At 50.5% G+C, this 14,771-nt stretch overlaps 1 protein-coding gene across 5 annotated transcripts in view; it reads left to right on the top strand.

The window, feature by feature from the left end:
- Positions 1-14,771, top strand: part of AAK1 (AP2 associated kinase 1) — a 56,478-nt gene that overhangs the window by 17,756 nt on the left and 23,951 nt on the right. For all 5 annotated transcript variants that reach the window (XM_068174424.1, XM_068174423.1, XM_068174428.1 and 2 more), the window contains exons 3-9: positions 2,209-2,327; positions 4,124-4,232; positions 6,687-6,829; positions 10,096-10,217; positions 11,594-11,675; positions 13,367-13,499; positions 14,455-14,558. In XM_068174424.1, the coding sequence (XP_068030525.1) occupies positions 2,209-2,327; positions 4,124-4,232; positions 6,687-6,829; positions 10,096-10,217; positions 11,594-11,675; positions 13,367-13,499; positions 14,455-14,558 (812 nt within the window). The remainder of the gene's footprint in view (positions 1-2,208; positions 2,328-4,123; positions 4,233-6,686; positions 6,830-10,095; positions 10,218-11,593; positions 11,676-13,366; positions 13,500-14,454; positions 14,559-14,771) is intronic.

The following is a 14,771-nucleotide window of genomic DNA, read 5'->3' as shown; positions in this document are numbered from 1 at the left end:
GGAGCTGGGACTTCTCCTGGGTGACTGCTCATTTTGGGGGGGAGGGAAACCCAAAAGTCTTGTGATTACCAAAAAGTTTTGAGGATGGCTGAGACTGTAATAAACTCTGGAAAATCAATTCTTTGGGGGTTTGTTTGTTTGTTTACATTTTTTCTGTAGTATTTTTCTGAGATCCATGGAAATACTGTACAGAAATTAAAAAAAAAAAATCCAAACCTGATCTCACCAATGATTCTGAAAAATACAGGCTGTTAGCAAAGTAGGGTTTTGGAAAATTGTGTTGGTTATGGTCCCTTATTTCTTCCTGGCTGCATTGTGGGTTCTAAGAGGGGGAAGAAGAATCAGTGCAGTGCTGTGTGACTCTGTTCCACAGCCACCCTTTGGGCTGAAGATTCACAGCGGGATGTGCAGATTTGTTCTCCAAAAACGAGACAAATGTGGATGGGGAGAACAATAAGGCTACTGCTGTGGGTTCAGAAGCTCTTAAAAATGACTTGTAATTTGAGATCCTCAACTTGAAGCAGCTTCAGGCAGAGTCAGGGTTATTTTTGGGTCTGAATCGAGCGCTGTGCACAGAGGCCCCTCCAGAGCTGCGAGGGGGTTCGAGCAGCTGTGACCTGCTGCATCCCAGGGCCATGTCCCATTTTTCTCAGTTTGAGTGTCCGTTTTGCAGCCTGGCTCCAGTTTTCAAGACCTTTAATTGAAGACTTGATGCTTATATTTTTTTGTGGGGGGGAAGGGAGGAGGAGTGGGTTTTTTTGTTTTGTTTTGTTTCTTCTTTCTGTCCCATCTTTCTGCTGGGGCTGCTTCTAAGAGACAGTGGGGCTTCCTTGGAAAGCCTGCTCTAGTTCCTGTGGCAGATTGTGCTGTGTGAAGGTGAGGGGTTTGCCTGCCAGGAGAGATTCCTGCTGAGCAGTTCCCGTGCTGGCAGGTGAGTTACCTGTGTGTGTAACTCCTGTGATGAGGTGGAAGAGGAGCTGTAATGTCATAAAAGCTATTGAAAACAACCAGGGAGAGTTCTACATTAAACACAGCAGTGTTGTCTGGTTATTTGCTCTTTTTCATTCTTTCCTGGTCAGTGAATTTCCCCCAAGAGTGGCTTTGTTTGTCACGTGGTGGGACAACCTGTGCAAGTGCTGAATAACCACGAGCACAAACACATCTGTGGAGCTGTGTGTGCTGGGGTCTGGGGGTTTCTGGCAGCCTGTGGAGAAAAAGGGAGTTCTTTGGGATGTGACTTGGGTGCTGTGGTGTGTAGCTGCTGCTCCCCTTGTAGTGGGACTTCTGAAGACACATAAATCACCCATGAGCTGGGCCTTAATGAGTCTTTGGACATAAAAGAAATATGTGTGCAGTGTAAGGTGCTGTTGGGCTGTGGCATCAGCAGTGTCACTGTGCCTCCCTTCTCACCAGTGTGCAGCACTTGTGGCTGCTTGATCTGCACCACTCTGCCCAAATTCATTCCCATCTCCAGAGCCAGGTGTGAAACTTTTGATGCCTCTACCCCTGCGTCCTCCATCAGCTTCCTATTTCTGCCAGGACTACTAAATGTAAACCTGTGTATTTGGATGGAGAGCTGACAGAGATGAAAGGCTTTCATCTGAAACAAGTCCATTTATCCTGGGAATCCTGACTTTACTAATAGCAATGACCACAGAATGAATTGTGGGTTTTTCCCTTGTTCTTCTGTCCTGATTTAAAAGCATTAACATCAAACCGCATGTGGGAGATGTTTCTTCTGCTTCTTGCACAAATCAGCTTTGTAATATAACTTAAGCTTCAAAGTTGCAGAGCCTTTTAAGTTTAGGCCTTTGGTGGCTCACTGGGTGATCTGTAGCTCTGATTTCTGTCCAAGGCAGCATTGCAGTCCTCCAGCTTTCTTCTTCATATTGGGAGTTAATGGAGCAATGAGGGACTGTCTGGCAGGAGCAGGAACTGGTGTAATTGCTTGTTTTTATGGAGATGTTAAGTGTTAACTTCATTGCCATTAATTGAAGATTACCCCCTTGGATCCCTTTGAGTTCCTAGAGATAACTGCCAGTCCAGGCAGAGCTGGGAGCTCTGGAGAGGGGCACGGGAAGGAGCATTCCCACTGTGGATGGTGGGAGCTGCTCAGTGCCCTGTCCCAGCTGTCCTCCCCTGGCAGGGACAGGGCTGGGAGCAAAGAGGTTTCTTGCCAGTGACCAGGGGATTTTGTGTCCTCCGTAGGTGGCTTTGCAATCGTGTTCCTGGTGAGGACGAGCAATGGGGTGAAGTGTGCCCTGAAGAGGATGTACGTCAATAACGAGTACGACCTGCAGGTCTGCAAGAGAGAGATCCAGATCATGGTGAGTCCCTGCCCTGTGCTGGGCCCCGGGCTGGAGTGCAGGGGGTGGGAGCCTGGGCACCTTCTGCTTGTGAGCTCTGCAGCATCAGGTCACAAAGCGTGCGTTTTCCTAGCAAAAATGGCTTTTGTGTGGGGAGAGCTGACCTCTGGAGTTGTGTGGAAATCTAGTACTGACCTATTTCAAAAGTTCCTGTCCAGCAGACAAGGAAAACCTGGTACCTGGGAAAAAAAAACAGGAAAATGAGGGGAGAACTGCATGGCTTAGTGGGAAAAGGAAGGGCAGAAGATGCGAGCATGGCTGGGGAGCTTGGAATTCAGTCTCACAATCTTCAGTTGAGATCTCAAGTCTTCAGCCTTCTAAACTTAATGAGAAGAGGCTGATGGTTCTGATATCTCTGAACTGAAATCAGTGCATGAATGGCAGACCTCCATCCTGAGATAAATCTGTATCACAGCATCTTCTAATCCTGTGGGTCAGGATGAAGGTTATCTCTGCATCCCTGAGGTTGGTAGATTAAAACAGTATTTCTGGGGTAGCTGCTGCCAGGGCTTTTGAAATGTAAAGTATTTTGTAATAAGCTCCGGGATGTTTCTCTAGTTTATTGGCCACAAGGATTTATATGATGGGATAGCTATTTTTAATAGCTGTTTCAAACTTAGCTTCCCTAAACAAAGACAAAATGGAGATGATCCAAATAGATTTGCCTAATCTTGTTTGCAGCATGGTAAACATGGAAGTGCCACTTTTGAAGTTGTATTCAAAGATCCTGATGAGCATTTAGAGCAGCTGCCAGGTGGGGAAGGAAATATAAAATCCTCATTTTGTGAATTTACCACACGAGGTACAGGTTTGGGGTGGATGATCTTCATATCAGAAACTCCTACCTGTAGCAATTCTGTGTGTGATTTCTGCAGTAGCTTTAAGTTAGGTTAATACCTTTTAAGTGAACTGCTGTAGTTTGTGATAGTGCAGGGAAGCCTTGGGCTACGTGGGAAAGGGTGAGATTAGATCTTACATCAAAGGTTTAGGTGTGCTCACAGAGCTTGTTTACTTGGGTTTCACTGGCTGCTGCTTTCTCCTGTCTCCCTGTCTTTGGTGCCTTTGGAATGGTGGCTCGTGGAAAGTGAGGGTGAGGAGGGTCCATGGCGTGGATGAGGCTGGTCCATGGCATGATTTGGCTGGTCCACGTGTGGATGTGGCTGGTCCATGATGTGAATTTGGGCTGGTCCATGGCGTGGATGTGGCTGGTCCATGGCGTGGATGTGGCTGGTCCATGGCGTGGATGTGGCTGGTCCCTGTGTGGATGTGGCTGGTCCCTGTGTGGATGTGGCTGGTCCCTGTGTGGATGTGGCTGGTCCATGTGTGGATGTGGCTGGTCCCTGTGTGGATGTGGTTGGTCCATGGTGTGGATGTGGTTGGTCCATGGTGTGGATGTGGTTGGTCCATGGTGTGGATGTGGCTGGTCCATGTGTGGATGTGGCTGGTCCACGGCGTGGATGTGGCTGGTCCATGGCGTGGATGTGGCTGGTCCACGGCGTGGATGTGGCTGGTCCATGGCGTGGATGTGGCTGGTCCATGTGTGGATGTGGCTGGTCCATGGCGTGGATGTGACTGGTCCACGGCGTGGATGTGGCTGGTCCATGGCGTGGATGTGGCTGGTCCACGGCGTGGATGTGGCTGGTCCACGTGTGGATGTGGCTGGTCCATGTGTGGATGTGGCTGGTCCATGATGTGAATTTGGGCCGGTCCACGTGTGTGTGTGGCTGGTCCATGATGTGAATTTGTCTGTCTTGCAGCGGGATCTGTCTGGCCACAAGAACATTGTGGGCTACATCGACTCCAGCATCAACTCAGTCAGCAGCGGGGACGTGTGGGAAGTGCTGATCCTCATGGACTTCTGCCGGGGTGAGTGGGGCCCTGTGGGGCTGCTCATGGGTGGGTTTGTCCTTCCGTGCTTACAGGGAACTTGCACATCTTCCTTTTGAAAACAGAGCTGTTCCTAGGCTGCCAGGAAGCTGTTCTGAGCTGAGCAAAGCCAGGACTAGGGCTGGAGAAGTGGGCTGTGTTGACTCTGCTGATGGGATTGGTACCATCCTTGCTGCTGCCCAGGGTGGTCCTGGGTCCCCTCTGTTGTGAAGGAGAACCCTTAAATACACCTTGCTGTTGTCTTTAGAATGGTCCACACAAGAAGTGGTTCTTCTTAAAGCAGCCAGGAATGTAATTTTTCTTCACTTTAGTCTCATTGCAAGCTTTGTTCCACATCAGCCTGGCTTAGGATTGTTGTGGAAGAAGCAAGACATGGATAATGGGAAGCCAAAAAGCATTCCTGTTACCTCTGACCTTTTTGCTTGGCTGTCTATAGCCAGACAGGCTCTTCCAGCTGTCCCAAAGCTTTGATCTTTGTGGCTGGGATGTAATGTTTGGAGCATGATGCATGTGCTGGGCTCAAATTCTGTCTTCTTGCAGAAGAGTGTTCAGCAAATATAATGTTTTGGCCAGGTGGCTTCAGGAGCCTGTGCCTGCTTTGGATGGTGGCAGCTGATGGAAATGTGTATTTTGGGGCCTGTCTGGTTTGAACCCAAAAGCACTGTAGCATTTACACACGTGTAGGTGTGTGTAAACAGGCCCAGTGCAGGCTTGCGTTCTGCCACGTCCTCTGCCGCTTTGCTTTGCTGCAGGAGTCTGGCCTGCCTTGCCCTGGGTTGTTTGCTGCTGAGAGGAGGAACTTTGTGTGCAGTTCTGCTGAAGGCATCACTCCATAAGCTCTCTTTAAGCTTCAAGCTAAGCATGACCAGAGCTGTTGTCAGCACGAGGCTGGCAAATCCCTGCTCAGCCCCTCGTGCAGAGCCCAGTGTGGAGGGAGCTACAAACCTGAGCTCTTCACAGGCACCCCCCCAGCTGCAGTACCCACGTTTTGGGCTGATGAAGTAAAATCCATCTTTCTGAGGAGCTTCCTTCCATCTGGAAGGAGGTGGTGGCTTTTCTCACGTGGCTCTTGCCAGATGCTGTGGTGCTGCCTGCAGCCTTCCCCTGCAATGGTTGTTACACACTGATTTTCCCTTGTTACTTTCCTTTTGTGGCCGACAATTTCCAAACCAAATCAGTGCCTTTGTGTGCAGAACTGCATTCATTTTGGGTGTAAAATGTTCACAGCTGTAGTATTCATTAAACTGAGCTTTTCTTTCCTACCACGAAAGTTTTCCAGCACTTGTGATGTGGAATGATGCAGTGCTGCTTCACCAGAGCTTCAGAAAGGAGTTTTTCTCTCTCTAGGGCATTTAGAGGAGAAAAAACCCTCAGGATTGTTTTGGAAAGGCCTTGACAGCAGCAAAAACCCGAAGCTGAAACAAATTCAGGACTCGTTCATGAAAACTTGTTTTGTTTGTCCAGAGTTTCCCTTGTTACAGATGGATTTTTAATTCTTTGCAGTCAACAACTTCAGCCAAGCCACTTAACGTGTGGGTTTTGTGAGTGTCTCCCTTCCTCCCTCCTCTTGCTTACATGTGGCAGACTAATCTGTGCACTGTGGGTGCCCCAAATCCAGCCTTTTATTCCTCTGGTCAGACAAAAGAAGTCCTATTTGGAAGGAAAAAAAGAAAATTAGTCCAGAGCTCACTGTCCCTGCTGTGACTGGGACCCCAGAGCTCACTGTCCCTGCTGTGATTTGGGATGATCAGAGCTCACTGTTCCTGCTGTGATTTGGGATGGTCAGAGCTCAGTGTCCCTGCTGTGACTGGGACCCAGAGCTCAGTGTCCCTGCTGTGATTTGGGATGGTCAGAGCTCAGTGTCCCTGCTGTGATTTGGGATGGTCAGAGCTCACTGTCCCTGCTGTGATTTGGGATGGTCAGAGCTCACTGTCCCTGCTGTGATTTGGGGACCCCAGAGCTCAGAGCCCTGCTGTGATTTGGGGACCCCAGAGCTCAGAGCCCTGCTGTGTTTGGGATGATCAGAGCTCAGTGTCCCTGCTGTGATTTGGGGACCCAGAGCTCAGTGTCCCTGCTGTGATTTGGGATGGTCAGAGCTCAGTGTCCCTGCTGTGATTTGGGGACCCAGAGCTCACTGTCCCTGCTGTGATTTGGGGACCCAGAGCTCAGTGTCCCTGCTGTGATTTGGGATGGTCAGAGCTCAGTGTCCCTGCTGTGATTTGGGATGGTCAGAGCTCAGTGTCCCTGCTGTGATTTGGGATGGTCAGAGCTCAGTGTCCCTGCTGTGATTTGGGGACCCAGAGCTCAGTGTCCCTGCTGTGATTTGGGATGGTCAGAGCTCACTGTCCCTGCTGTGATTTGGGATGGTCAGAGCTCACTGTCCCTGCTGTGACTGGGACCCAGAGCTCACTGTCCCTGCTGCTTGCCCTGCAGGGGGACAGGTGGTGAACCTGATGAACCAGCGCCTGCAGACCGGCTTCACCGAGAGCGAGGTCCTGCAGATCTTCTGCGACACCTGCGAGGCCGTGGCCCGGCTGCACCAGTGCAAGACTCCCATCATCCACAGGGACCTGAAGGTGAGCTGTGGCCCCAGGGGTGCAGCAGGCAGCATCCCCCTGCCTGTCTGCCAGCTGCCCACGCTGTGCTTCTCCTGCTGGTAATGAGGGAAAGTGGGCATAAACACACCTCTCTGCTGGAAGATAAAAAAGGAAATGAGCCTCTCAGTGCTGCTTACCATATGTTTACCATCTATAGATCTACTTAAACACAAATGTTTGTGAATAATTGTGGCTTGCACACGTGCCAGAATGTACCTGATGAATTATTCACAGTGACCTGAAACTCTGCTTATTTAAGGTAGCTCACAAAATTGTTTCCAGATCAAAAGAAGAGCTCCAGAAGTGTTGGCCTTGGGGCAGGAATCCTTAGGAGCTTTTGAAAGTGGTCTCTGGAGCTCTGACCATGAAAGTGTGTTGTAAAACTCTGTGTGCTTAGCTGGGCCAGCTTGGGGAAAATCCCCTGCCTGTAATCCAGCAAACAAAAAGATGTTCCCTTTGCTCTCAACGAGCTAGAGTGAAGTACTCAGCCAAGAAGGAGGCTGCTGTGTGCATTTGAAATTCAGATGTGCTTTGTGGGGCAGGTTCTATTTTCAGAGCCCTCACAGATGTTTGTTTGTGCCACTGGCCATTGTTTTACATGCCACGTGTACCAAGGAGAGCCAGGTAGAGCAGGGGAAGGCATCCTCAGGGTTTGGTGTGCTGTGGCATGTTTGAAATGACAGTGATGCCACTGCTCGGTCGGTCTGGGTGTAGGAACAGCTCCCGTGTCTCTTCCCAGGGGGAAACGGGTGATCTCTTACCAATCTGAGTCCTGGATTTAAGGCTGTAAAGTCTGTGGGCAGCTTGCAGGAGTTTGTCTAAGTCAGGAAAACAGGGTGAGGACCAGGAGCCTCCCCAGCTGACGTTAACCCTGTCCTTACCTGGGGGGTTTAATACAGAGCAAACTCAGTGTGTTGCAGGGGAATAAATCCGGGGCATCTGTGCTGGATTAGTGAGTTGATGTGGAGTGCTACTTTCTGCCTGAGTTGCAGGTGAAATGGGCTGTTGGGGCTGGTGTCCAGCCCACTGCTGCCTGCCTAGGCCAGGGCAGGTTTTGCAAGGCCTGACTCTTGGTAAGCTGTGCCCAGAGTCAGGGCTGGCTCTTCTCTGCTTGGAGACATGTTTTCTGCTTGAGTAGTGTATTGTTTCTGTCATGGTGACCTCTGGGGATCTCAGTACTAACACAGAGTGAATATTTGTATATATTTTGACTTTATTTGTGTTAAAATGTGATACTGTCAAGGGGCAGTTGCAAAGCCAAGAGAAATTAAGGGCCAGAGAAGTTTAGTACAAGTTCTGGGTGTAAGGAGAGACATGTAGATGTTTTCTTGGGGTGAATATCACCCTGCTGAAGAGGGGGCAGATGTTGGCTTTGCAGGCAGCTGGGGGGTTGGAGGCCTTTTTTGCCTTCCAGCTCGTTGATGCTGCTCTGGTGCTGGAGGTTCCTGCCCAGAGAGCTCTGCCAGCAGAAGGGAGGCTGTGAATGAGCTTTCAGACAAGTGCAGCTGGAGGAGTTTCAGTGGCCCCTGGCTCTGATTTGGAATTAACCCAAAGGCTTTGCCTGGAGCAGAGCAGCCTCCTGTTGGCACAGTCCCCAGCTGGTGGGAAGTGACCAGCAGCTGGGGACAGCAGCACCTTTACCCAGCATTTCTGTAGGCAAAGGGGACATGGCACTGTGAGTAAGGACCACACAAAGGTCCCGTGTCGCCCCTGCGTGGGCTCAGGGCGTCCAAGCTGGGGTGCAGCTTTCAGGGTGTTTGACCAGAAGGAGACACCTTCATACTCCTTTTAAAGGCACTTTTCTCTGGCCCGGCAGTGCGCAGCAGTAATTTCTTTTGCTGTGTTTACTTTTCCCTTCTCCTGGCATTTGCTGATCAAGCCTGGTTGCTGGATAGTCCCGTGCTGGTGTCTAACAAACCTTTCGGGGTGTTTGAGTGAGAAATCACCTCCGACTTCTCAGGCAGATAACGTGGGAGGACTCCTGGGGAAATGTTGGAGGAGTATTTGCAGGGAGCAGGGAATAACACAGCCAGTGTTGATCTGCTGGGGAGAACATCTGTGTGCAGTGCTTTATTCAAAGCAGATGGATGGCACAGGGGGAAGGGGTGTGTTTAACCCTTGGTTTCAAGCCAACCTTCTCCCCCTCAGCTGCTCTAATTTGGCCGCATTTTCTGATGCTTAAAATGCTGACTCCTTCTTTTTCTTTCCTTCTTGTAAAGACCATCCTTGAAGGGGAGCTCTGCTTCCAAAGGGTTTTGTTAGCAAACGCTTATGTGGTGATTTTTTTATTTATTTTGAGCTCTATGAGCAGTATGTTTTATCTCGTTGTTGTATCTGAGCGTTTGACACTGATTGAAGATAAAGACATGGAAAATGGTGTGCTCCCTCGAGAGAACATGCTGCTAGTGCTGCTGCACAGATGAGGAGTTGGAACACGGGGATGCTCTGCCAAAGCAAAGATCTGAACGCAGGGTTTCACACATTTAAAGGCAGTGTTGGAACAGGCAATTTCCTTAGGTGGGTGCAAGGTAGGGTTTTGTTAATGCACAGTTGTGAGCATGGAGGAGAAGGTTTCTGCTGATTTTCTTTGTTTCTGTTGCCTGATTGAAGGTACCAAATCATATTTGAAAGAAAGGGGGTCTTCTCAGCAGCCTGGGGGAGCCTCTGCTGCTGCAGCCCCTGTTAGGGACTGTGGGGCACCCAGCAGACTCTGAGAACAAGCAAATAAATGTGAGCCTGAGCTGAGGCTTGTTTTGAACGAGACCCTCAGGGACAGGTAAGATGCAGACAAAGACCTGGGGATGTGTTTTAATTTCATAAATATGGAAGTGTGTGTGTTATTTGTTTGTGTCCCCTCTGCCCCATAGTCTGTGAGGAGTTACAGTCCCTTACCTGGGACAGCTGGGATTTCCTGTCCCCAATTCAGAGGCCAGGCCAGAGCCACAGTAGCTCAGGAACGTTGAGCTCCAAAGGCACTGGGACACCGAAGTCTTACAGGAGGCAAGGAAATGTGCTTGCAGGAGGAGAAGGGAGTGTTACAGCTGTGCTTCCATGACTTGATGTCTATTTTAGGAGATGTGACAGTTTTGATGCCTGTTTTCTTTGCTGTCACTTTAAGCTTTAGTGTCAGATGTGTCTGATATGTCTTCAGGCACTTAAAACCTTGACTCATCTGAAAAAAAAAAACCCAAGCCCTGAATATTTTTTTGTCTGAGTGATTCTGTGTCTGTCTGTGGTGCTCCCAGGTTGAAAACATCCTGCTGCATGACCGTGGCCACTATGTCCTGTGTGACTTTGGGAGTGCTACTAACAAATTCCAGAACCCTCAGACAGAGGGGGTGAACGCGGTCGAGGAGGAGATCAAGAAGTAAGTGTGCTTTGCCTTTTCAGCTCAGCTGTATTTGTGTTTGAAGGGTAATTTTCTCTTGTGCTGGGGTTAATTTTGCTCAGCCTGTTGCAGCAGATTGGCTGTGCTGCATGGCAGTGTCTGCTGCAGGTGAATGAGTGCCTGGGGGAAGGTGAAACAATAAATTGAGTTTGATGTAATTGCTTTGGACCTGAGATTAATGCAGAGAAGCAGCCCCACCTCGGCGAGGCAGTGACCTGTTCTGTCCTGTGCAGGGTCAGGCTGTCTCTGTCCTTCATCTGTCTTGGCTTCTCTGAGCTCCAGGCTGGGATGGCACAGTCCCATCCTGGCTGAGCTCCCCTCCCCACGCATCCAGGCACTGACTGGGGCTGATCCCAGCTCTGCATGGGAAGTGCCAGCTCCTGGAGGGGTTCAGTCCAGCTCCTCCTCCTGCCCCACGCACTGCCAGCTGTCCTGGCAGCATCTCTGGTGCCCCTTGGTGCTTTTTAAAAGGGGGTTCACCTGCAGTTCAGTGAGCCCTGGGTCAGGGCTGGGGCACACTGCAGGTCCTTGGCCTTGCTTTAGTTCTAGCAGCATCACTGCTGCAGGCTGGCCACTCCTGTTAGTACAGTGAGGAATGGGTAGAGATGCCTCTCTTTTGCTGGGATTCAGCTACACCTGCCTGGATTTCCTAGGTTTGTTTGGCTGGAGTTTTCAGAGTGCTCCTAATGCAGCGTTGCAGTCCCCTTGGAATGCCCTGCTTGTACACTTAAGCCTACAAACCCTTTGCCTTTGGCAGTGATCAGGGTAAGCAGCAGGCAGCAATGACAGACCTGCTGGCAGGAAATCTTATCAGAAGAGCCTCATAATCTGTGGAGCAGTTTCCAGCTTTTCTGTTTGTTGTGATCTGTTGAGATGAGGCAGATTCTCACTGTGCTTTGAGGCACACAGTGGCCCATCCCTTGCCACAGTGGCTCTGAGCAGGACTCCTGGTGTGGAAATCTACTTTTTAGGAGCCACATATCCAGTTACAATCTCTGTAATACATTTGGCCACAGCCCTGCAGTGAGGGCACTGCAGAGGACATTTGATGACTGACCTTGTTAATGCTTTGAATCCTTGAATGTTTCTGTTTTTAAAATGACTGCACAGTTTTGTGGTGAATTCTGTGCTTTAGAGAGGATTGTGGTTACTAATTTGGCTTCCCAGGGCAGTTTGAGGGGTGTTTTATTGTTTGTGGTGTGTAGCAGGTGATGCTGTTAGAAGAATTTTCCCATAGATACCTTCGGCATCCCTTTCCTTAAAATGAGCAGGGAAAGAGTGAATTTTGAGTTATTTGGGAATATGCCATACCTGATATCCCCCTTCTGAGCTCCCTGATCCACCTTCCCCTGCAGGTACACGACGTTATCCTACAGAGCACCAGAGATGGTGAACCTGTACAGTGGCAAACTCATCACTACAAAAGCAGACATCTGGGTATGTATGGAAAGCCCTGGGCCTCCTTTCATTGCCATGGCAGGGAAACGGGGCTGGCCTCGTTTTCTGGGAGCCTGGACAGTTTCTGAATGCAGAATTCCTCTGGTGATGTGTCTGACGAGCTCCTGCTGAGCAGGGAGGCTGCTGGAGCCGACGTGTGTGCTCCTCCTGTGTGGTTTGAATTTAGAGATGGATGAAACTCCAGGGCTGAATGGGGCAAATGGGATTTTGTACCGTAAGAGTTAAATCAGAATATTCAGGGTATTTTGGCTGGTTGTGCCTGGGCTGGGTTGTTGGTATGTGGAATCAAAGTTCTGGTCAGAACTGAGTAGAAACCGGAGAAAATGGCCCTGCCCCAGCAGCAGCAGTGTGCTGATCCTGTGGAACACAGGGCTGAGTTGTCAGACTGGCCAGAGGCCAAACGTCTGCACTGTTTCTGGTGATCAGGGCAATCCTGCCATGCTCCTTCTTCGTGGTGGGAACAGAATCCAGCTGTGGTGGAATCCATTCCTGGCTAAACTGGTCTCCTTTGGGTGGGACAGAGGTGAGAAAGAGTCTGTGCTGTGTGGAGTGGCAGATCAGCACGTGTTTAAAAGTGTTTAAAATGCTAACTGGGAGCACGTTTTGGGGTTTTTTTTTTTTGGAGCCCTGAGCTAGGAGGTAAGATGGTAGAAGCAGAAAGAGAGTTTGGATGTATGTTCAATAGCTCTGCATCTACAAGAGGGAGAATTGCTGGTGTGACATCTGCTGGAAGTCCCCTCAGTGAGCTTGGCTGGGGAAGCAGCAGCTCCTGTAGGGTCAGCCCTGCACTGGGCAGGGTCACTGGCCTGGAGGGAGTGGAGAGGGGAGGTCACAGCTGTGCCAGTGGGAAAGGACAGGGCCCCAAAGGCAGCCAGGGGAGAGCCAGGGTTTGCACTCCTTCCTGTGGCAGTGTGGAAAGGGGAGAGCCAAAGGCTCTGCTCTTCCTGCCATGGCAGGAGTTGTGTTCCAGGGACGCTCGGAGCGTGACCAGAGCAGTGTATGGTGGTGAGGCCTCAGCCTGCAGGCCTGCTCCAGTGCTTGTCCTGCTGGAAACCTCCCTTCCCCTGAAATCTTACCCCGGTTATTTGAAGCCAGCGTGCAATTTCATTGTGAAATCCTGTGACAAAAGAGATGAGCTGATGATGAGTTTCTTAGGAATAGGAAGTGTTTCCTTCTCCCCCCTCTGAGGTGGTGGGAGTGTTTCATAATTAGCCCTTTGTGCAAAAACTGTTTTCTTTTGCAATAGGTGGTGGTTCTTGGTGCCAAAAGAAGGGTGGCAGAACCTGGCAGCCTACAGAATGAGCTGTACTTCCCTGGCATTTATTTATAGCAGTTGAAAGGTTGTTTGGACTTAAGCTTGGAAACAGTTGGGGTTTCTCCCTGTCAGAATGGATGTATTAATGATGATGGTTACCATTTATTTGTGCTGTTGCTTTGCTCTTTCCTCCCAGAGTGTGGCAGAAAGGCTTTCCCTGTTCAGTGACACGCAGGGTCGTGTGATGATGAACACTCCCCCAGATCAGAGTCTGATGAGGGAGAGCTCTGCATGTTCATCCTCCCCTGCAGCTGTGCTGTCCCAGGTCCCTCACAGGGACATCAGCAGGACCCTGGATCCTGCCGTGCTGGGCTCAGCGTGGTGAATCCCTGCCCTGTTCTCTCTCTCTCTGCAGGCCCTGGGCTGTTTGCTGTACAAGCTGTGCTACTTCACCTTGCCCTTTGGGGAGAGCCAGGTGGCCATTTGTGATGGCAACTTCACCATCCCGGACAACTCGCGGCACTCCCAGGACATGCACTGCCTCATCCGTGAGTGAATGCCAGGGCTCTGCTCCTGCAGCCCTGCCCCTCTGCAGAACCAGGAGTCCCTCTCCTTCCCAGGGGCTTGCTGCACACAGCGGTGGTGAAAGTGCTGTTGTTCTGGTTTAGGAGATCAGCCCCGGGGAGACAGTGTCGACAAAGAGGTTTCTGTTTGGCCAGGCTGGAGGGAGCTCTGTGGAAGGGCAGGAGCGCACACAGCCCTGCTTTGGGTCCTGCAGGAGCTTGCACAATAAGGCTCTTTATGCAGAAACGTATTTCTGCTGTAGTAAATCTGTTTGGATAAGGAACTGAAAAGACTACAGTGACTTAGGCTAGTGATAAGAATTCATCTCCTGTGAAGTGGGAAACAGAACTGAAATGATTTATAAATATCCCAGTGACTAGAGTGAATGTGTAATTAAGTGTACAATGCACTACTCTTGGCAAAGCTGGGGCAGCTCTCTTGTTTCCAGCACAGCCTTTGATTTTTTTCCTTTCCCTAGCCACAGTCTTGACTCACACAGAGTTGGATGTGTTTGCAGAGCAGGCTGGTATTTTCTTTGCTGATGTGGGCTGTCTGCAGTGGTGCCTGTGGCTGCCCTGTCTCCCTGCCCTGCTGGCACACCAGGGCTGGATCATCCCTTTTCCCGTGGGTTCACCTGAAGTGCCCAGTCCCACCCAGTGCTGCTCCCTGGCCAGGCAGCATTGGTTGGGTTGGAGGGACCTTAAATCCCATCCCATCCCACTCCTGCCATGGCAGGGACACCTCCCACTGTCCCAGGGTGCTCCAGCCTGGCCTTGGACACTCCCAGGGCTCCAGGAGCAGCCACAGCAAATCTGGGCACCCTGTGCCAGGGCTCCCCACCCTCAGCACAAAAAAAGTCCTTTGTTGTATCAAGTGTGATGTGCTGCCCTGCATCTGTGTGTCCTGCTGCTCTGATCTCAGCATCTCCATCTCTTCCAGGGTACATGCTCGAGCCAGACCCTGATAAGAGGCCTGACATTTATCAGGTCTCCTACTTTGCATTCAAACTGGCCAAGAAGGACTGCCCGGTGCAGAATGTCCAGGTGAGCAGAGGGGTGGCCTGAGGGGGCTCTGGGAGGGGCTGGGGGGCAGCTGATGAATACTGAGCATTTGCCTCTGTCCTGCTGGTTGTTCCCCAGTCCTGTAATTAGGAGGGTCTTGTTTGTAACGGCGTGGTTTGGTTTGGATTTTTGGGGTCAGAAATCAGGGTTTCTCATTCTGTTTGTCCCTGATTTACCTCCTCACCCAGTCACCAG

Source organism: Anomalospiza imberbis, chromosome 28, assembly GCF_031753505.1.
Source record: "Anomalospiza imberbis isolate Cuckoo-Finch-1a 21T00152 chromosome 28, ASM3175350v1, whole genome shotgun sequence".
In the NCBI taxonomy this organism is placed as follows: domain Eukaryota; kingdom Metazoa; phylum Chordata; class Aves; order Passeriformes; family Viduidae; genus Anomalospiza; species Anomalospiza imberbis.
Note: the sequence above shows the minus strand (reverse complement) of the source record. Positions and strands in the feature narration are given on the sequence as shown.